General features: G+C 41.1%; 1 protein-coding gene and 1 pseudogene across 3 annotated transcripts in view; one reads left to right on the top strand and one right to left on the bottom strand.

Annotated features, from left to right (window-relative positions):
- The window catches only part of Poc1b (POC1 centriolar protein B), a 134181-nt gene that overhangs the window by 58138 nt on the left and 53076 nt on the right, over positions 1–22967 (bottom strand). For all 3 annotated transcript variants that reach the window (XM_055627775.1, XM_055627773.1, XM_055627774.1), the window contains 2 exons: positions 3124–3231; positions 2884–2999 (listed from right to left, as the gene is read on the bottom strand). In XM_055627775.1, coding sequence (XP_055483750.1) covers positions 2884–2999; positions 3124–3231 — 224 coding nt within the window. The remainder of the gene's footprint in view (positions 1–2883; positions 3000–3123; positions 3232–22967) is intronic.
- On the top strand, positions 6949–8239 carry LOC129691630 (dnaJ homolog subfamily B member 6-like; annotated as a pseudogene).

Below are 22967 nucleotides of genomic sequence, written 5' to 3'. Positions count from 1 at the left end.
TTTATTTATTTATTTATTTATTTATTTATTTATTTATTTATTTATTTTATTCACTTTACACCTCAAATGTAACCTCCTCCCTTGCCTCCTCCCTGTTTGCCTACAGTTCTTTGTATAGGGTTGAGGCCTCCTGAGTGAGCTTTCCCTCTTTTCACATGAGCCTGTCTATTGGGGTTGTCCTTGCTCAGGTCACATGTAGGCTGCTTTGTTGGTGAGATACATGGGTGTAGCTTCTCTCATGTTTCTACGAGAAACAACCTCACGGCAAATTCCCTGTTTTTTTAAGTCCTAGAAAAAAAAATCATTCCAGCCCCTCTTCTGCAATGACCCCTGAGTGATAGGCGGAAAAGCTGTGTTGTATATACACAAGTAACATTATACAGACTAAGCAGGTTGTATTTATGATTTTAGGAGCAAACATAGAGGCCATGAATCTGAAAGAAAGTGGGAAGTTGGGTGGGGTGGAGATTTCAGGGGAATGCTTGGGTTTGGAGGCAGGAAAGAGAAAGAAGAAATAATGTAATTTTATATTATAAAAGAGATAAAATTAAATAGAACCTGTAATAAAAGTAGCCTGTTATTGATAAATTATACCATTCTTTTAATGAAAACAAATTTAAATGTCTTTCTGAGGAATTAGGATGGCTTGATGACCATACTGCTGTCAATCATAATACTGAATGCAATAAAATTACCAAGGCTGCTCTCTTTTTTAATAAAAAGATTTCTTTATTTTAAAAATGTATGTGTAAAGTGTTATGCTTGCATATATGTAAGGGTGCTATGTGAATGCCTGGTGGCTGCAGAGGCCAGAAGAGAATTCTAGGTCTCCTGGGACTGGAGTTTTGGGCAGTTGTGATGCCACTGGTCTTCTGCAAGATCAGCAAGCACTCTTAACCACTGAGCCATAGTTAGAGCCTCAGTTTTTCACCTTGCAGAATTCTAAATGTGAGTGTTCAAAGACTTTTTGTTCTCTCAGTTTCGATCCTTGTCTAAAGCACTTAGAATCAAACTTAAAAAAAAAAAAGACCCCAGTATGTACTTATTTTTGAAACCCATATTTCTTTAAATATTTGCTCTTGTTGGTAGTGATTTATATTTTTCTTGTAAAATTTTGACTGTTGTCTGCTAATATTCTGCATAAATACAGCTTCTAACAAAATAATTTAAGTGATGTTAATGTGCTAGGATATCACCCATAGGACAAATAGAATTAAACTCAAGCATGAATTCCTGCCTAAGGGCCTTCTATGCTTATTTACTTGATTTTGGCCCCAAAGGGGAAGGGTGACATTTAGGGAGTCTTCTTGATACTGGCTCCTTGTAGTATTTCATCTTTCCTCCCCTGACACAGGATCAGATCAGATCAATGGGAACACTGACTCATTACAGTGACTAGGGACAGTTAAGATAAATTACTACTAGATGATTAAGTAGCTATGCCTTCAGAGAAAATTGTTCATAGATAATGGGGGATGTCTTCAGAGTCAGAATAAAGTTATGATAGACATGGTGGTACATATCTTTAGTCCCAGCACAAGGGAGGGCAAAGCAAGGGGGTCATGATTGGGGCCAGTCTAGGCTACATATGAAGACCTCTCAAGGTGAACAAAATTCACTTGTGTGATCTCTTCCAAAAGCAACTAAAGCGAAGGGATGACAGAGAAATGGTTCTTTATGCATGGTTGTCTGGCAGCAACTCCCTTCTTCAAGAGTCCATATGTATATTTTGTTTTTTTTAGAGACAGGGTATCTCTGTGTAACTCTGACTGTCCTGGTACTAGATTTGTAGACCAAGATGGCCTTGAATCTGCCAGACATCCCCCAAGTGCTGGGATTAAAGGCATGCCCCACCACCACCTGGCTAGAGTTCTGTCTTAGCAGTCCATAATCCTCAGAGCCATTAGCACGGAAGGTGATTGCCTATAGAATTTACTTAGATTTATTTCGGTTTTGGATCCTAGCATTTTTCTTTCTGTTGGGATCTCAACTTTTAGATGTAAGCATCTGGCTCATTTCACGCAGATGCCCCAATCAGTAAAGCTTGGTCTCTTCTCAAGCACTAGTTTATTACGGAGGCAAGAAAACCTACAAAGCCAGACTGGCCAGACACGCTAATTCCCTCAAGGTTGAGCAATATCTAAACACAAGGAAAGAACTGAAACAGTCACTTAGAAGCTGCTTTTGCTAAAATGCTGACTCCTTACTTGGGCCACAAGCAACTGAAAACAGGATGAAAGACTGGGATCTTTGCCCTCATTTTCTGTCTGTCTGTCTGTCTCCTTAACTATGACTAAAAACACATATGCAAATAACACATGTCCTAAATCTGTAGTCACCTTGGATCCCTGAAAAACAAAACCCCTCACAACAGACCAATCCTCCAGATGAGGATAATTATCCAACGAAGGCAAGCTTCACAACAGGGCAAAAATGACCTGAATGTAGGAGCCAGATTCATCACCCCAGCAATGGAATGAAAAGGACTTTCTCAACCTACTTTATAGAATGAGAGCTAAGGTGACGGCAGGGAAAGCTTGGCCAGGACTGCTTCAGTACACATGTCCTGGCACCCACCCCTCCTCAATTCTTCCTCTACCCAAGGTCTGAAAGCTCATGTCACCACTCCACGGCAGACTTGGGGATAACTGTCACTCCCCCACAGGGCCACACTAAACACATTTGCTCTCTCCGCTTTTCACTGAAATGTAAACTAAAATAAAAACAGTTTTCCCTTTGTTTCTCGTCTTTTTTCCTTTGCTGGTGGCAGTCAGCTACTCTACTACCTAGCCAGTGCAAGTGCAGCCTTAGAGCCCCATGTTGAGAGATAAACCAAACCACAGGCCTTTCCCAGAGAAAGTAATACTGAAACTTCTTTGTTACCTTGATAGTGCTGGAGTAATTTGTTCACTCTTATATCCCAGATTTTAACAGTGTGATCAGAACCTGCTGAAGCTATGCATGTTCCAGTAGGGTTAAAGTCAACAAAATTTGCAAATCTAGGAAGAAAGAAGATAATGGCTTGACATTTCAGTTTCTTTACCTACATTTTAAAGTTTAAATTGCTTATAATATCTACTTAGCAAACAGATCCATATAAGTGTACAAAGGGAATGGACTTACCCTACAGAATCTGAGAAGTTATTAACACACTGCTTACTTGCAGTATCCCAAATTTTAACAGTTTTATCCTCACTACAGGACACGATCAATCTTTTATCAGGTGAGAATCTAGAAAGAGAAGATCCTATATGTGAGCAGCTTGGGACAATTACCACCACACACCTCCATCCCACACTCAGGTCAAGCTAAACAGGGGAGATACCAGAGGCCACTGTCACCACAACAGCAAAATTAACATTTGGCAACTGATAATTTTTTTTTCCTTTTTCTTTTTTTGTTTTTTGCGACAGGGTTTCTCTGTGTAGCCTTGGCTGTTCTAGACTTGGTTTGTAGACCAGGCTGGCCTTGAACTCACAGAGATCGCCTGCCTCTGCCTCCCTGAGTGCTGGGATTAAAGACATGTGCCACAACTGGACCAACTGGTATCTTTGCAACTACGTATCACTATGACAAACACTGGAGATCCTTCAAAGACCACACATGTTATATAAACTAACCATGTTCCTTTTTTCTGTTTCTGTTTATAATAAGTAATTGATTTAGTTTTGTGGTTTTCCTGGAGATTTTTTATTAACTCTGCACTTTGTCCAAATCAAATACCTCATATTTTTAAAAGTACTCTTATTTCTTGTTTTGTTTTGTTTTTTTCAATTTTTATTTTCTACCATTATCTATACAATTTAAGAGATTTAAAAAGACTTATCCCACCAACCTAGTAGTGGAGCTTTTGTTTAAAACATAGACTGACTGTATGTGTTGAGAATCAAAATTTATGTGGCATCAACCAAGCAAAGAGTCTTCCTAGACTTAGACTGAAAGCAGGACAAGTCACTCAGAATATACATGTATGCATACAAGTATGTATGTATGTATGTATGCATGTATGTATGTATTTATCTATCTAGACCCGCCTTTAATCCAGCAACTCAAGAGACAGAGTAAGGTGGATCTCTGAGTTTGAGGCTAGCCTGGACTAAAGTAAAGTGAGTTGCAGAACAGCCAAAGGTACCCAGAGAAATCCTGTCTCCAAAAAACACCAAAGAGAGAGACAGACAGACAGACAGAACGACACTGCAGACATCTTGTCTACCGCTTGTACATGGTTTTCCACGTTTACTCTTTATTTGCAACAGTAACTGCCTTTAAAAGTCAGAAGAGCTGAAAACCAAACAGAAGATGAAGTTCAGATAGTGAGGAAGCTACACACAGTTTTTTTTACTAGTTATATTTTAGCAGGAACAAAGCCCAGAAAAAGTATAAAATTAGCCCACAGACCCGTGATTATGAGTGGATTTCATGTTTAGTTTCCCTGAAGTCCAGAGTCCAGATTGTTGACTTTTCAGTTCGGTGTGGAATATGATTAAAGGTTTTATTTTGTTTCCTCTGCACTCTTATTACTATTATTATTTAATTTTTGCCTGCATGTATGTCTGTATGAGGATGTCAGAAGTCCTGGAACTAGAGTTACAGACAGATATGAGCTGCCATGTGGGTGCTGGGAATCAAACCCAGGTCTTCTAGAAGAACAGACAATGCACTAAACTGCTGAGCCATCTTTCCAGCCTCCTAACTTATTCTTAAGAGAGACCTAGAAATGATTCTTCATGCCTGAAACTCTGAATCCTACACTTCTAAAAGTGTAAAAAAGTAAACAAACAAACAAACAAACAGAAATGTTCTTAAGCTCTGTGTGAAGTAATCTCTTAAAATGTATGAAACTCCAAGGAAGAAAATCTTTAATTCTTAGTAGTTTTCTATGATTTTGAAATGACAAGTAATATTTTACTAATCTTTTCCTTCAGAAAATACATGAGAAATATTCAAATACAAGGAATAGTATTATACAAATAAACCTAAATACAAAAAAATCCTCATTTGATGTGGACTTGGATTAAAAAAAAAAAACCTGACACATTATCTTCACGGAAATAAACTTTTCGCAATAAATATAAACTAGTGCAAGGAATCAATTCCTATTGCCTTCTCCTCCTCCTGCTAAGACCAAATCTCATTATGTATCCTGGCTGCCCTGGAATTCTACATACACCAGGATGGCCTTGACTTCACAGAGATCCCCCTGCCTCTGTCTCCAGAATGCTGGGATTAATGGTGCGCATCATATCCAGCTACTGTATTTCTTAATAAGCCTTATTTTTTTTTAATTTACTTAATATAAAAATCTTAAGTAACAAGAATATTCTTTTAAGAGATGGAGTTATTTCTAACATTTGAGGAAGTAATGATAAAACATTTAACCAACTGGACTGATCCAATCACAAATCATTGTATTATTTTTATTACTGTTGTCATTGCTAGTATTCTGGTGCTAGGGATCAAACCTAAGGTCTTGTGTATTCTAAGCAGGCACTCTTCCACTGAGCTATAGCTTCATGACATTACTGATCAAACCCACCACCATCATCATATTATCTTATCCATATCTATTCAGCCCCTATGTCACAGAATGGTTTTTAACACTCTTCCTGTGGATAATTTAATATTCAAAACAATCCCATAAAACAGGTACTATTTTTTTGTCTCCACATGCAGATGAGCAAACTGAGGCACACAAAGGAGTGTGGTGGCTTGAATGAGAATTTTCACATTTCAAAAACCAAATACACAGCTTCCCATATTTGAGCACTTAGTCCCAGATCTATTGCATGCTACCATGGCCTCTCTGCCATCGTGGGCTCTTAAACACTCCACATCTGTAAGTCCTAGCAAACTCATTCTTCTGTAAGTAGGCTTGGTCACAATGTTTTATCACAACAATAGAAAAGTAATTAATATAGAATTTGGTACCAGGAGTGGGTATCATTGTTCACAACTTGACCATGTTGACTTTTTGGAGGAATATTAAAAGATTCTGGGATTTTGGAGTAGCAATGTGTTTGAATATGTAAGCAGAGCTCAATGGGCCATCTTAGGAGGAGCTGGATGGCTAATGATCTTCAAGGATCCCTCCCAGCTCTCCTATCCACTGAAGGGTTTTCAAGTGTGTGTGTGGCTTTTACATGGGTACTGGGATCAAACTCAGACTCTCATAATTATGTTTCACGCATAATCATGATAAAAATGAATAAAAAGAAAAACTACACCAAATGCTATTGGTTGCTATTAGCTGTTAAGTAAAACAAGCATGGTCTCATTCCTTGTGATGTTTCTTGAGGAGGACAAGCATTCAAGGGGTTACTCAAAGATTCACAGAGTATCTGCCAGCACCCAGGCACTGGGCTTCCCTGCAAAACAGGAATGCAGTTAGAGGTGAGATATAAGATTTCTTATATGAAGCTTTCGTAAATCGCGTGTAGATACTAGTATCAGCAATATTTTAAAAACAAAAAACTGTCCCACCAGAAGCTCCAGGGAAGAAACGGTGTTTAAAATAACATATTAGTAAGAAAAAGAAGGTTCTCTTCAGTAGCAAAACCTGACACTAAGCAGCAGGCTCAGGCCTGGAATAACTCTCTGGTACTAAAGTTATGAAGGGGTGGTGCACCTCAGCTAAGTGGAAAGGGCAGGAGGAGGCTGGGAAGCAAGTGGGGGAGTGGGAGGAGGATGCTCTGTAGCCCAAGAGGTCAGGCCTTTTCCCTCCCCCTCACTTTAATTAATGCATGTCCTTCTCCTTTGAGAGGTTGAAAGTGGCCATGTTTTCTATCTCCTCCTTCTCTTTGATTTTTAATTAGAGACATCAAAAAATAAGTTACTATCCAAAAGATAGGTTTCTCTTTGTCCTGACTTTCATGAGGAAAAGTTAAGACTTTTATTGTCAAGGATCAAACAGCATCTAGCAGGACTGTTAATTTTTAAAATGTTAGGAGTATGACTGCTGATTCACAAGTTAATTCTACCCAACCACTTTTTAAGACTCCAGAAATCAGTCAGTGGTGACTAATGGGTTCTCTGAATAGCACTTGACAAATCCACTCGAAATTATTGTTGAATCCATTAACGATCACTGGCACAGCAAAAGAATGAGGGCATTTTAAAACTTATTTTTAAGAAAAACTGGGGAGAAAGGAAAGCTCAAGACGCCGCCACCACAGGCACCAGCCCAGCTGTGCCAGGGCCGGGAGGAGACCAGCCGCCCGACTTCCCCCATTCGCCAACACGTCCTTGGATTTGTTCCAACACTGTTAAAACACAGTGGATTACTATCAAGTTCTGGGCGTGCAGACATGTCTCACCTGAGGACATAGAAAAGGCCTATCGGAAACAGGCATGTAAACAGGCAAAGATCCTGAAAATAAAGCAGGGTGGAAATTCAAACAAGTAGCTGAGGCATATGAGGTATTACCGGATGCAAAAAAAGAGGGATATCTATGACAAAGACGGCAACGAAAGATGAAGCTGTGGTGGAGGAGGTGGACAGTCCATTTGAGTTTGGCTTCACGGTACGGAATCCAGATGACGTCTTCAGGGAATTTTTTGGAGGAAGGGACCCATTTTCATTTGATTTCTCTGAAGACCCGTTTGATGACTTTTTGGAGAACCGAAGGGGTCACCGAGGAAGTAGAAACAGAGGTACTGGCTCATTTTTCTCTGCCTTCGGTGGATTTCCTGCTTTTGATACAGGCTTCTCTTCTTTCGGGTCAACAGGTCATGGGGTCTTATTTCATTCTCTTCAGCATCATATGGTGGCAGTGGAGTGGGCAACTTAAATCAATATCAATTTCAACTAAGGTAGTTAGTGGCAAAAAGACCACTACAAGGAGAACTGTGGAGAATGGTCAAGAGTAGAAGCTGAAGAAGGCAGTTAAACTCCTTGACAATAAATGCTGTGGCTGATGAGAACACCTTTGCAGAAAAATGCCATCGGTGAGGCCAACACACACCAGCTCTGGCCCCTGAGCTAGTACCGGTCCCATCCCCGGTCCCTGCCCCAGCAACAGTTCGGGCCCCCCCTCCTGGGGCGGCCGAAACTATCCAGGCCTACCCCGACGGCTAAACTTGTGTCTAAAAGCAACTGGGAAGATGAAGAAGAGCAGGGCAGGCAGCGGGTTCCTGGCCACTGGAATGCCCCTATGACCTAGCAGGGCTCAAAGAAGGTGGCAAGAGGAAGAAGCAGAAGCAGAAAGAGGACACGAAGAAGTCGACCAAAGGGAACCACTAGGCTGGACTTGGCAGCAGCCACCGCAGCCACTCTGTGTGCGTGGTGCGCAAGCGCACAGCAGCGGCATACTTTTAGTGCCGCCCAGGGCCACTTGGTTTAGCAGGATTATGGACGTATGCCCACGGATCGGTAGGATCAGGGGTGTTAGAGATGGAAGTGACAATCCCAGGTGGCCTGCCTAAGCTTGTGACACTGCCTTAGCCTTGTAACTCTGCTTTTCCCCAACACTAAATCCACAGAACTTTCCAATTGAGTTTTAAGGATCTGCCTCTTCTTTTCAGCAGCCCAAGCCCTGCTCCGAACACTGAGGTATTGTAGCTATAGGAGCCCATAGGGTCCAGGAGGGGTCTGGGTATGTGTTCATGATAGACTGTCTCCCGGCGGCAGTACAGTGTGCAGTTTTAATCACAGCGGAATTTACAGGTAATGTAAGATGCGTCTTGAGCCATGGTGTCAGGTTGCTTTTGATCAGGGTGCTCTGGCAACACACAGACCATATGAAGCCACCTCAGATGTAGAGTCTTTCCTTATATTTATTGTTTAACTTTTAATCTTCTTGAGGTAGTCAAAATTCGATACCAAATATAGTTTAGTTTTTGGGAAATCTCATCTTTTCTTCTTAGAAATAGTTGTCCTTTTTTCAGTCAAAAGTTTTGCTTAGCAATACCATTCCTAGCTTTCCTAGGTCAGTGCTACTGGCTATTTACACAAACATATAGCACACAGAAGCATATGCTAAATAATCAGCTATGAAGCAAGAAGCTGGACCTCCGTTTTTTAACTTGCAAATGGCCCCTTCACAAGCATTGTACTGTCACAAATCTGTACCAAGCTGTCACCTAACCTGTGGTTCACACTGAGCACCAAGTAGTTGTAATGCTGTCTCACTTCTGGGCTGCACGTGCCTCTTGGGGACATGTTCCTTTGTTTTTTGGCCATGAGGATCTGTTGCTAAAACTTTTTCCCCTTGCAAGTGAGTACATCATAAAAAAGTGTTGGTGGAAAAAGAAAAAAGAAAAACAAAACAAAACAAAACAAAAAAGTGTTGGTGGGCTTGAGATGCCAGCGGTGGGTTCAGCAATGTGGAAAGGAAAGTTTTATGAATCATGGGCACTGCCGTAGCTAGGAGCTGGGACAGGGTCACCTAGGTTTGAGGAGATTACCAGGAAGTGTTTGCTTGATTTTGGTGGGAGATGGTGTGGGCAGTTACCATGGAGTGTGGATTGGTGTTAATGTGTGTTGTGGAACTGTGACCCTCAAGGTGTAATATATTTTAGTGCTACTGACGTAAATAAAATGTAAACATCAAGAAAAAAAATAAAAAGAAAGAAAAACTGGTTTACAGGTCTTTTAGAGTAGCCCAAGTTAAAGAACAACATTTCTTTAACTTGGAATCTACAGAGTTTCTGAAACTATATAAAGTTGTATGTCTACATTCATACAAGCTGTTTTCATCTGGGTTGTTTCCTTTTTTTCTTATTTTGATGGGGATGGAGAGTCAATGCATGCTAGGCAAGAGCTTGTTCAGTGAGCTACAGCATAGCCTTTTTCTCTGATGGGATTTTTTTTTATTATATTTTGAGGGTGAAGGTCAAGGCAACAAAGAAAACATTGATATTTCCTTAAGTGTTAAGAAAAGAAGCCATCTGTTGACCATATCTGCAACTATCAAGGAACAAAAATCAAGTAAAGATGGCATAGGGAGAGTGAGTGTGGCTCAAACAGAAGTACCTGCTCTGTCATTCACCACTTCCATGCATGATCCTGGGATCTTTACCTATGAACACAGCTGCCTTCAGTGCATCCCCTCGGAGAGCCATGAGCATGCCTCTGACACTGAACTCCAGTCTCTGGGCATCATTTTCCTTCATTAGTTATCGCCCTCTTCTCAGGAAATAGTTTCTCTACCCAGAAACTGCACACACATGGTTGATTTCTACTTCTCTTCCATGTCTTCACTTTCCCTCCATTTTCATGGTCTCTTTCAACTGCAACTGGCACTTTTCCCTCTCACAGTATACAAGCAACTGAAGTATACTTGAAATCTTAAATCAAAGTATGTCACTTTCCCCCTCTAAATGCTTTGGTGGCTTTACACAGGTTGTGGGCAAAAGTATGGCACCCTGCTTCCTAACTGGAGACCCTTCAGGACTATGTCTCCTCATCTACATCAGTGGGATCTTTCTGGCACTGTAGGCATCTTCTCTCAGAGCCTTGCTCTTCCTCACAAACTGTCCTGATGCCCTATTCCTAACATTACCTCATTAAAAAAAAACAAAAACAAACAAACAAAAAAAAAAAACAATTGGGGGCCAGGGAATCAGGTAGGAGACCTCCACTCTCCCTCCTTTCCTCCTAAATCCAATGGCCCAGTTTTATCCCCAGCTCTGTAGCAGATCACTTGCTGTGGGTGCCCCTTCCTCTTTGGCCCCATCTCCAGCAGATCACTCAGATCTTCTACAGCCTCCCCCTCCCCCCCCCGACCACCACTACATTCCTTTGTCTCAGTCTTCAACTTCTGCAGGCTCTCCATGGGAACCCAACAGCTAGCCACTATTCCAACCAGAAGGCAGACAGGCCAGCGAAGCAGGTACACAAGCTTCAGCTCTTCACTCTCCCTCTTCCTCTCCAGACTCAAACCCAAGTCTCATCCCTAGCTTTCAAGCAGACTACAGGCTGTAGCCTCACCTCCTTCTCTGGCCCGATTCCCAGGGGTCTCAGTAGATCCTGGTAGCACACTCTGTTTTCCTCCATCTAGTGGAACACCAGGGACCCTCTGCTAACCCATCTCCATCTCTAAGTGTCACCTCCCAATACCAGGAAACATATTCTACTCAGAACCCCCAGTGGCCACACCTGGTAGGATCTCAGAAGCATTCCAGACCAGGCAGCCCACAGTCACCACACTCTCCTAAGAATTAGAAAGGACAACAAAAACTGAGGAACTGAACACCCACCCAATAAAGACAAAACCAGACACCACCACCTAGAATTACAACCAGCCCAAATCCAGATGCCCAGAAGCCAGCATAAAAACATAACAGCTAGGATAATAAGTTCCACTAAATCCCAGCAACTCTACTACAGTAGACCCTGAGAAATGCAATACAGCTGAAGCACGAGAAAAAGACTGTAAAATAGTCTTTATGAATATGTTAGAGGCCCTTAAACAGGAAATAAATAAACCCATTGAAGAAATCTATGAGAATGCAAAGAGTGAAATGAAAAAAAAAAAAAAAAAAGTCAAGACTTGCAAGTGGAAATAGACTCAACAAAGAAAACTCAAACTGGGGGAAAACCGGAAATGAACAATTTAGAAACTTGAACAGGAACCTCAGAGGCAATCCTCACTAACAAAATATAAGAGGTGGAAGAGAAAATTTCAGTCACTGAGACAAGACAGATGAAACGGATAAACCAGTCAAAGAAAATGTTAAATTTAAAACAATCCTGGGATAAAATAACTAGAAAATCAGGGACAATGTAAAAAAGACCAAATCTACAAATACTAGGAATAGAGGAAAGAGAAGCAATCCAGGTCAAAGGCCCAGAAAATATTTTCAACAAAACCATAGAAGAAAATATCTCTAACCCAAAGAAGATGCCTATCAGGGTAAAAGAAGCATATAGAACACCAGATAGGTTGGATCAGAAAAGAAAGTCCTCTCAGCACATAATAAACAAAACACAAACCTATAGAAAAAAAAATATTAAAAGCTACAAAAGAAAAAATACTAAATTGCATATAAAATCAGACCTATTAGGATCACACTTGATTTTTCAATGGAGACTCTAAAAGCTAGAGGGTGTGGGACAGATGTTCTACAAATTCGAAGAGACTGCAGATGCTACCCAGACTATTATACTCAGCAAACTTACAATCATAAAAGAGGGAGAAAGACACTTTTAAGCAGTACCCAGCTACAAACCCAGCCCTACAGAAAGCACTTAGAAGAAAAATTTCAACCTGAAGAGGTTAACAACACCCAGGAAAACACAAGAGATAAATACTATCAGACCGGCAAATCAGAAAACAAACAAACAAACAAACAAGTCAGTAGCCCTACTATATGAAAATAACAGATTGAGAATGAAATCAGGGAAATAACACCTTTCATAATAGCTTCAAATAATATAAAAATCTTGGGTAACTGTAACCATGCAAGTCAAGGACTTTCATGCTAAAACCTTAAAGTCTTTGAAGAAAGAAATTGAAGAAGATGGGAAGAGCTCTTATTAGCAGGATAAAATAGTAAATATGGCTATCCCACCAGAAGCGATCTTCAAATTCAATGTAATCTCTGTCAATTTTCCAACTAAATTCTTCACAGAACTTGAAAGGACAATTTTCAGCTTCATATGCAAACACACACACACACACACACACACACACACACACACACACACAAAACCGAGGATAACTGAACACTCCTGAATGTTTATAATGGGGGAGAAAGATCCACAAATGGCCATCTCTTGTCACCAAATAAAGCTTCCAGTCTCAGGAATGGGTTACATCTGAGTTCTTGGCCAAACGGACCCCATGGGTCCCTCAGACAACCCATGCTATTGCCAAGGCCACAGTTGGCTCTCAGCAAACTGGCAGAAAGGCCCTATTGCTGAAGATAATACTTGCACAGGTTATTGAACACAGAAAAGTTGATCTGGTGCCTACCTAGAGCCTTCACCCTGACAGACTAGTATTCATGGTACCTTAGGTACTCTACATGTTATCAAAGGAGAAGGTAAACACCAACCCAGCTATAAACTCTTCAATCCACAAGAGTGAACTGCAATAGTACAATAATGACACAAAGCTTGTGGGAGTAATCAATCAAAATTTGATTTGTGTTAAGGACCACTTCCTGAAATGGAACCCATACCCACATTGCTTGGGTGGTCAAGAACCTGAGACTAGATAATCCAGGGATCTAGGGAAAAATTAAATACTACTATTCTATTAAAGAAACGCAGCAATAAAATGATTCCTAAAGCCATTCTGCTATACTCGTATCTGTGTCTTGCTCAGACATCATCAGAGAAATATCCTTCTGTAGCAAATGGGAACAAATACAGAGAGCCACAGCCATACAATATGCAGAGAATGAGAAACCTTGGAACACTCAGTCCTAAAAGGGATATCTTCAAATCCCTTGCCTCGAGGCACAGGAACTCTGTGGAAGAGGAGACAGAAAGAGCAAAAGATCTAGAGGGGATGGAGGAGAGCAAAGAATCAGGGCCTTTCAGACACAACAGGGTTGGCACACATATGAACTGAGAGGCCACAGTAGCATGCATAGAGCCTACACAGTCTGCACATGATGGAGTCCTAGAGCTGATAGGCGTCATGGACATATACCCCCAATCCCTAACCCAGAAGCTATCTCCAATTGATAGCCACTTGCAAATGAAACTTAGTTTTCTCCAGTAGAGTCTCGCTGGGAAACAAACCACCCTTAAGGGTAGGTCCCATGCTCTGCATTCGATGGTCAGCATGAAGCAAACTCAATGGCACTGCTAGCGGGTCTTTGCTCAGGATGTTAAGTCAGACCATTTTGTTTTGTTTTTGTTTTTCCTCTTCTACTTTACAGGTCCTGTGTATACATATTATGGCTTCCAGTTTTGGTTTTTGTAGGATTCCAGACTATGTCAATGTATGTATCTCTGCATCTATACGCCATTTTCTTTGGCTCATTTTCTTGTTTCATTATTTTATCATATTCTAGTTTGTTATTTATTTATTATCTTATTATAATTCCTTAGATGCCTGTTTGTTTTCTAACAGACACAGACAAGGTGTGGGTCTGGATGAGAGGGGAGTGGGGAAGAACTGGGAGGAGTAGTGGGAAGGGAACCAAAATCAGCACATATTATATGAAAAAACTCTTAAAAAACACACTCAGAAAACAGACTTTACATATCCTTCAGACTGTCTACTTCCTCAATACTCCCCAGGACACAGTCTTACAGGGGCACATATTCACATCTGCATGACACTACATCAAGGGTTTTATGTCCGCTTTCCTAACATAAGAGAGACATCCACCCCATTCACTCTCTTCACCCCATACAATGCTTCACTCAATAACTCCACAGCGCATGCCTAGGAAAACAAAAGGAAAAAGAACTGAGACAAATTTAATAATGTATGTAGTCAATGGGCGCTGATGTTTAAAATATTTGCAACCTATAAGATAGGATAAACATACTAAAATCTGTACACCTAAGGAAGATAAACAAGAAAGAGGACCCGGGGTAAGATGATCAACCTCACTTAGAAAGCCAAATGAGATGGACATTGGACTTAGGAGAAAACAAGTTACAGGACAGGAGCTTACCACAGAGGGCCTCTGAAAGATGCTACCTAGCAGTGTATCAAAGCAGATACTAAGACTCATAACCAAATCTTTGGCACAGTGCAGGGAATCATATTAAAGAAGGGGGAGTTAGTATGACCTGGAGAGGACAGGAGCTCCACAAGGACCAAATATATCTGGGCACAGGGTGTCTTTTATGAGACTGTATCTCCAACCAAGGACCATGTATGGATATAAGCTAGAACCTCTGCACAGATATAGCCCATGGTAGCTCAGTATCCAAGTGGGTGACCTAGTAAGGGGAATAGGGACTATTTCTGACATGAACTAAATGGCTGGCTCTTTGACCTCCCCTCCCGCCCCCACAAGGGGGAAGCAGCCATGCTAGGCCACAGAGGATGACATTGCAGCCAAAGATATCTGATAAGCTAGGGTCGGATGAAAGGGGAGGAGGTCCTCCCCTATCAGTGGACTTGAAAAGGGGCAGGGAGAAGATGAGGGAAGGAGGGTGGGAGTGGGAGGGAATGAGGGAGCAGGATACAAAGTTAAAAAACTGTAATTAATGTTAAAAAAATAAAAAACAATAAAATATTTCCAATTCACTGTACAAAAATGTTAAGTATACTAAATGTCATGAAACTGTGTACAAGAAATTGTGAAAGTAATAAATTTTATTATACAGATGGTTGGACTCCATGGTACGTCAAATTCCCACTTCATGCTGTCTCGTGATACAAGATACAATACCATGTCAGTGATGGGAAGTACAAGGAGCAGCCAGCGAGCCAGGAGACCACCAGGGGAGGTAAGTGGTGCTATAGCATAGTGTGCTGCCTGATAAAGGTGCCCAGCAGACTAGATACACTGCCTGAACTTCCAACTTAGGATTTTTAACTTATGGTGGGTTTACAATGATCCAGCCCTACCAAAATTAAAGAAGCATCCTAAATAGTTTACTGTACGTACACACACACACACACACACACACACACACACACACACACACACACACACCTGGGACTGGGGAGATGGCTTAGTTGGCAAGGGGCTTGCTTGATGCCTAAGCAATGAGGACTGCTCAGCCCAGCAGCCATGTAAAAAGCCTAGGTGGTGGCACATGTCTGTCTTCCCGGATATGGTGTCTCAGTTAGGGTTTTGTTGCTGTGAGGAGACACTATGGCCATAGTTATGCTTATAAAGGAAAACATTTAATTGGGCCTGGTTTATAGTTTCAGAGGTTTAGTCCATTATCGTGGAGGAAAGCATGGTACACACAGGCAGACTTGGTACTGGAGAAGGAGCTGAGAGTTCTTCATCTGGACCTGCAGGCAGCAGGAGAAAACTGAGACACATTTCCTCGGACAAGGCCACAATACTCCAAAAAGGCCACAACTCCTAATAGTGCCACTCCTTATGGGCCTGGTGGGGTTGCATTTTCATCCAAATTACCACAGATGGGGGAGGCTCACAAGAGCTCACTGGCCAGCTAGTTTTGCTGACTGTGAGTTCCAGGTTCAGTGAGATCTTGTCTCAAAACAGTAAGGTAGAGAGCAAGAGGAAGATAGTGGACCTCTGGCACACATGGGCACAAAGGAACACATACATACGAATATACCACACACACACACACACACACACACACACACACACACTGTATTTTCTTTTGCAATTCATAAACTCAAAAGAGTACTCAGAATAGCAACAACAGCTTAAAAATTAGAGGCAGATTCTTTTAGTGCTAAAATTAATGCTGAAAAAAGCAGTAATATTGGAAAATTTCTCTCATTCTTAACCTCTATCTATTATTGTTTTTATTATGGATACCATAAAGAATCCTTCATTTTATAATATGTATCAAGAAAATAAAAGGCTATAAGTAAACCTTGAAAATATTATCTTTCAAGAGTTAGTATTTATTTCAAATTATGTCTTCATTAAAATTTAAAGATTTTAAATTGATAAATATAAACAAAATTTGACGAACTGAATTTTATAGTTCATGCTTAATGATAGATAACATTTGGTGTGGAATGCATACTTTTATCTTTGTTCAGGCACAGGCCAATTATAATTCTGAATTTTGCAATATCCATTTGAACATAGTCTCAGGCTATAACTTCAATATCGTTCTATTTTAATGGTTACATAATAAAATTGAATTTAACTAGTTTTTAAGTTTGAGAATTGGGAAAAGTTTGTTATTTCTAATTTCTCAATATACATTTTTTTTGGTGGTAGTTTTGTTATCAGTTGTTTGTTTTTTGAGACAGGGTCTCACTCTGTAGCCTGTACCTCAAACTCACTATGGATCATAGGATGGTCTGAGACTTTTAGTCTTTCTTCCTTTGACTCCATTGAGATTACAGGGGTATGGTGACCTTTTAGTATGAAAGTATATTTATTCCAGGTAAACACTATTGGGAAAAATCAATGCAACAAAAATTTTAACTCTCTGTCTTCTCCCGCCTTCTCCCACCCCACCCGGTGGATGCCTGTGGAGGCCAGACAAGGATACAGCGGGAGTTAAAAGCATTTGTGAGCCACCCCAACACCGCAGTTAGGGACTGAAGCAGGGTCTTCTGCAAGAGCAGTACGCTCCAGCACGGAGCCTTGTTTCCATTTTCTCAGTACTCCATTAGTGGTGTTTAACCAGTGGTGTGCCACGCCTTTGGGGTCTGAGCTCATCCTTCACAGGGGGGTTGTATCAGACAACCTGCATATCCAATATTTACATTATGATTCATAACAGTAGCAAAATTACAGTTATGAAGTAGCAATGAAATAATTTTATGGTTGGGGGTCACCACACCATGAGGAGATGTATTAAAGGGGTGCAGTGTTGGGAAGGTTGAGAACCACTGCCCACCATAGTATGATCTCTATGATGAAACTTTAAAGCTATGTTTGAGAATGCAAAAAACAAAACAAAATAAACAAACAAAAACCAAAACCCCCAAACCACAGAACATACAATGAAGAAATATTTCAACAAGATATTGGAATACAGATAAGGTCTGTAAAACATTTATTATTAACATTTTCAATTTTTTTTTATGTTTCAAAGTCAGGGTTTCACTTAGCTGGCTTTTTCCTTTCCCCTTTTATTCATCCTTTTTCTTTTTTCATTCAGCCTAAGACCTCAGACCATAGAATGACACCATAATCAGTATGGATTGTCTCCCTTAATTAGTTCTCTTTGGAAAAGCCCTCAGATACATACTCAAAGGCACGTGTCATAACCAGCCTAGATATTTGTTCTAAAGTTCCCTCAAACTGAAAACTAAAATCAGCAGTCACTACCCACTCCCAAGAATGGGAACAGACCCCTTTCTTGTTTTGGACAGTGTAAGTCTAGGCTCTGCAGATGTCGGCCTGCAGACCCTCTTCCTGGGGCCCCTCCACAGGCGTGCAAGCATCTGGCCCAAACGAAAATTGTTTTTCCTGGTCTGAATCATGGACTGAATCACGCTGTCAACATCTCAGGGGCTTCAGCCTTCAGACAACTGGTTGTGGGGCTTCTCAGCTGTCATAATCACATGGACCACATCCTAACACATCTCCTTTCATGTATCAATACGCATATCCAACAGTTCTGTTTATCCAGAGAACCCTAATAATGAGACCATAGTGAGTGACACTTCAAAGGCTGTGACTATATATCTCTGCACAAACATCTTTTATAAATGACAAACAAAAAGCTAGGAAAAGGCAATATAGCACATGATAAATGACATTTTTCAAGCTCAAGAAATGACAGTAGATGGAAATTTGGATCTAAACAAGTAAATTATGCTGGCACTGGAAATACAAACACAAAATATAAAAGTAATTTTTCTTATTTTCTTTCAGCTAAAACTGGCTGCTTAACAATCTGAGTTTTTATCATATATACAAATAAAATTGTCACAAAGTAGGTGATGTGGATGGGTAATGGAGATATATTTTTTTAAGTTCTAACATTTTGTCTAAAATATTATAAGATAAAAGTTAATGTATTATAGGTTATGTTAAGGATGTATAATCAATTTCTAGATGTTATCAATGACCACAAAAGTAACAAGAGTAAATCTAAAACGTCAAGAGGAAAAAAATGGGAACCAAGAAATATTCAACTGAAAAGGAGAACAGGAAATAAGTAAGTGGGGTAAACAACACAGCAAGGCACCAGGCTAATCACAAGACCAACCCCATGAGTTCACATGGACTGTGAAGTGCAGCTGAAAAGTATGGTGGCTCAGAACTATAATCTCAATACTAGGTAGGGTGAGGCAGGATGAACATGAATTTAAGGCCTGTCTGGGTATACAGCGACCTTCTCTCTATAACTACTTAGAAATAAAATAACCTTTAATAGTCAAGTATATTAAATACATTAATTAGATAATAGTCACACCTTAATAGCATTCCCCCAAATTACATGCAAATATGCACAATGACTTTTGAGTATCTCATAAAAATGTTGCTAGTATAGCCCCAGGAGGAAGAAATGGAACAGAAGAGCAACTGCTGGTTGATACTTAGTGATACCTCACTATAGGAGGGAAGTAACTCAACTGTATTCATTTTATGGGACAATGGACTGAAGCTCAGAAAGGTTAAGTGCCCAGGATCACGTGCTTACTAGCGAGCCCATTATTTAACTACTCTGTATTGTCTCTGCTCAAGGCAACAATGGTACTGTATCACTGTGGAGGGATTCTACTTAAACAAAAAGAGGGTGCCCAGCAACAGCAAGAGGCAATGAGCCATAGTACCCACCACGTCTGCATCTTGGCTACAGGGCTGCCTAACCAGTATGGATACGTATGAGACTATCACTCCTAGAGATTTTCCCAACAAACCCCTCTCGCCTTAGCCCAGGGTGCAGTAAGCAGCCTTCTGTGTAGTATCTTGACTTTGTTGGCAAAGTAAGAAGGCCCTTGTGGAGGCATCTAAAAGGTCAAGGCCCTCTGCAGCAGGCAGTGCCATCATAAGTACATAAGCTGCCTGTTTCAGACTGCCAAATGCTCAAGCATGACTCAGTTCCTGCTGACCTCTCACCACTAGATACAGACTGAAGAGAGGACTTTAAGCCTTGCAGACCTTTTCAGTACTGCTTTAGGAGAACCTCTTCAAGGCTATAATTTCAAAGAGCATTACGGAACAGTCTGGGGCTGACTGGTACCTAGATATTCCTTTTAACTTTTCTGTTGTAACTGCCATAAGATGAGACAACATTAAAATATGGGTATAAACAATCTTAAGAGTTCTGGAGGGCATATACATGGAAAGTAGCCAAGAAGTGAAGTTCCTTAACTTTCACCAAATGATTTATCAAGGAGTATTCCTCAGGGCGGGGAGGGCTCTGCAGTTTCATGAGTCACTCCAAACAGCATGTAAACAAGTGACGTTTAAAGTCTCTCAAAACCACAGGCACCAGCGCGACAAAGGTATTCTACCATAGTCGGGTGTGTGAGTGAGTAAACACCCTGTCAGTCTGAACAAGACAACGAAAAGGTACAAGGAACAGGTGGAACCATGTAAATGCTATGATTAGCATGCACATGTAATAGTCTTGAGTTTGTATTAAAGGCTCACAAAAATGACCTAGTGCCAAAGAAACTCTTTAATACTGTCACCAAAGTTATCTGAGAGCAGAGAGCAGCATGTGCCTCCACTTGCTTCATCCCCTCCCATTTCTGGGTAATTATTCTGAGCCCTTTTTAGCCGATGGAGACAGTAGTTCTCAGATGGCATGGGACTGTCTTCAAATGCCCACTCTCTAGGTATCCACATTACCAGCTCCCTCTGCTCAGTCAGGTCTTGGCTCCAATGTCACACTAGTAAATAGGACCTCTCCAAACTCTCTGTGTGAGTGTGAACGTTAATACACTTGCTGTCTGTTTTCTCTTGGCAGAAGAGGCTCTAACAGCGCAGGATTTCCATTTCTGTTTCTCTCATACTCACAGAATCTAGAACAATGCCTGGCAAGACAGGGAAAGAGGCCCATGCTAACAGGCCTGCTAGACATCAGCAGGCTCGGTCTGGATGGGTGAGGAAGCCTGTGGGTAGAAGCAATGCAGAGCCGGATCAGAGAGTAAGGCTACAAGCCCTGAGAAAAAAAGCAGCAAATGCAGAAGCTCAGGACACACAGCTGTGCTCTGGAGGAGCTCTGCACAGCTGTGCGGAGGCTGATGAATGGTGAAAGGGACAAAGAGGGGCAGGCTGTCATAGAAGAAAACACAAATGACCTAGGTTAGGAGGCACCAGACGGTGAAGAAGGGAAACAGCATGGTCAGACCTGCTTTTTACAGAAGTAGTAACAGGTGTGGAGGGTTGTGTGTATGCACGTGTGTACTTGTGTATGTGTGTGCGTGTACAGAAGATTCAGTAGGATAGAGAACATTTAAAAGAGGACCTTAAAAGTTTCCACAAGGGCCAATGATATTCAACTAAGGGCAAAGGATTGGTGCAAGCAAAACAGGTATTCTGATTAGAAACTGAGCCTTCATTTGGAGGCTCTGCTTCTGCTTCTGTTTCTGTGTCATCTCCTATAGAAGCATCTGATATGCACAACAGCAGAAGCAAAGGGGAGTATTCCCAGCATGCTCCTTTTCCTCTTTTTCTCCTTTTCAGCCTCTCTTTCAGCCTTTCTTACACCCAGAAAGCGGAGCATGCGATGAGAGAGGAAGTCACCCGTCTACCTCTCAGGCTGTTTTTCTCTGATCAGTATTATTTTTAAGTCAGTTCTTTGTGGCATCTCTCAGCAAGTATAGACCTCAGCCTAAGAGAAGGACAGGTCATTCCAGCAAGATTTCTGTGCTGCCTACAGCACTCAGAGAGACCCGGGAAGGCTCGGCACTGCTACCACTAACAGTAAGAAGCTCAACCTTCCACCGTGGTGGTCCCTATTCCCAGTAAAAAAGAGAACAGTATTTTCCCAGGCTCCTGCTAAGTCTTTTCCTAGCTGACAGTGTCCAGCTGGAGAAAGCCAGTCCAATGGCAATGTTCAGTCCCAAACATCATGAACTTCTATTTCTCATTCTTACAATAGCCTGTCAGGAGGTATCATTAATGTGGCTGAGAAGAGGGCAGCAATGTGGCACATGTAAGCATATAAATACTGGAGCATCTTGTCCCACAACACTGCCTGTGCTCTACCCACGTCTGGGAAATGATGCTCCCGAGAGTACACTGAGTCCCTCAGGCCATGATGCTTTTCTTCTGGTTTCCTCTTCCCTCCTCCCACCTGAAAACATACTGCAGCCACTCTTGCCTTTCCCTTCTTTCAGCTCTGGACCCAAGGTGTCTCTCTTGACTTTCTCTTTTTTTTCTTGATTTTTTCATCACATAAATCTAGTTCAATAACTCACTCACACTCTCCCACATCCTTTCCTGTATCATTTTCCTGTAATATAATAATAATAATAATAATAATAATAATAATAATTTAGTTTCTTGAACTCATATATTTGGTTATGAGCCTAACTTTTAATGGCTGAGCCATCTCTCCAGCCCTAGTTTCTTGAACTCAAAAGTAATTTTTGAGAATTTTTTGTTGTTTTTGTCTTTTGTTTGTCTCATTTATTTTTCCCTTTTATTAAATATATATTTTCTCATACAGTGTATAATCTGAATATTTTCCCCTCCTTCTACTCTTTCCAGTTCCTCCCCATCTCCACTCTCATCCAGATCCACTTTTTATCTCTCATTAGAAAAGAACAGGATTCTAAGAGATAAAAACAAGACGTAACACAATAAAATATAACAAGATAAAATACAAACCATCATACTGAAGTAATGTTCCAACTGGGTTATTAGGGAATTTCCATGGGATCCTTTCAGACAACAGCTCAACTGGATGAAGGCCAGTCCCAGTACTAGATACTTCCTCTGGTAAAAAGAGAGGCTCCATCCCCCTCATTATTTGCAGACCTCATTAGGATCACCTTCATGTACTATAAGAAGTTCCACTGCACTGGGTTTCCTTACCCCCTCAAATGCCCTTCAGTTCTAGCTGTCTGTCCCCTCATTCCCTCCCCCTTCCCACCTGATTCTCCTGTTCTCACTTCCCCTTCTCCTCCCTGCTCCAGCACACCCCTAAAATCTATTCTATTTCCCCCTCCCCAGGAGAGCCATGTGTCTCCCCCACCTACCCCGTGACTTCCTCTATGCCTAACAACAAAAACTATTTTCCCTCTTCTCTCTCATGCATAGCCCCCACAGAAGCATCATTTCAACACACGGTCTTGTGGATCATGTTATCAAGTTCAAGAGCATGTACTCAGCCAGCTCTCACCATCACATATGTATGCCCCAAATGCATCAGAATCATTAATATGGAAGTGCTCTTTACTTTTTTGTACACACTTATCCATATCATCATCTTCTTCTTCTTCTTCTTCTTCTTCTTCTTCTTCTTCTTCTTCTTC

Source organism: Psammomys obesus, unplaced genomic scaffold (assembly GCF_907164565.1).
Source record: "Psammomys obesus unplaced genomic scaffold, mPsaObe1.curated_primary_1811, whole genome shotgun sequence".
Lineage (NCBI taxonomy): Eukaryota > Metazoa > Chordata > Mammalia > Rodentia > Muridae > Psammomys > Psammomys obesus.
This window is presented reverse-complemented; position numbering and strand designations above follow the sequence as displayed.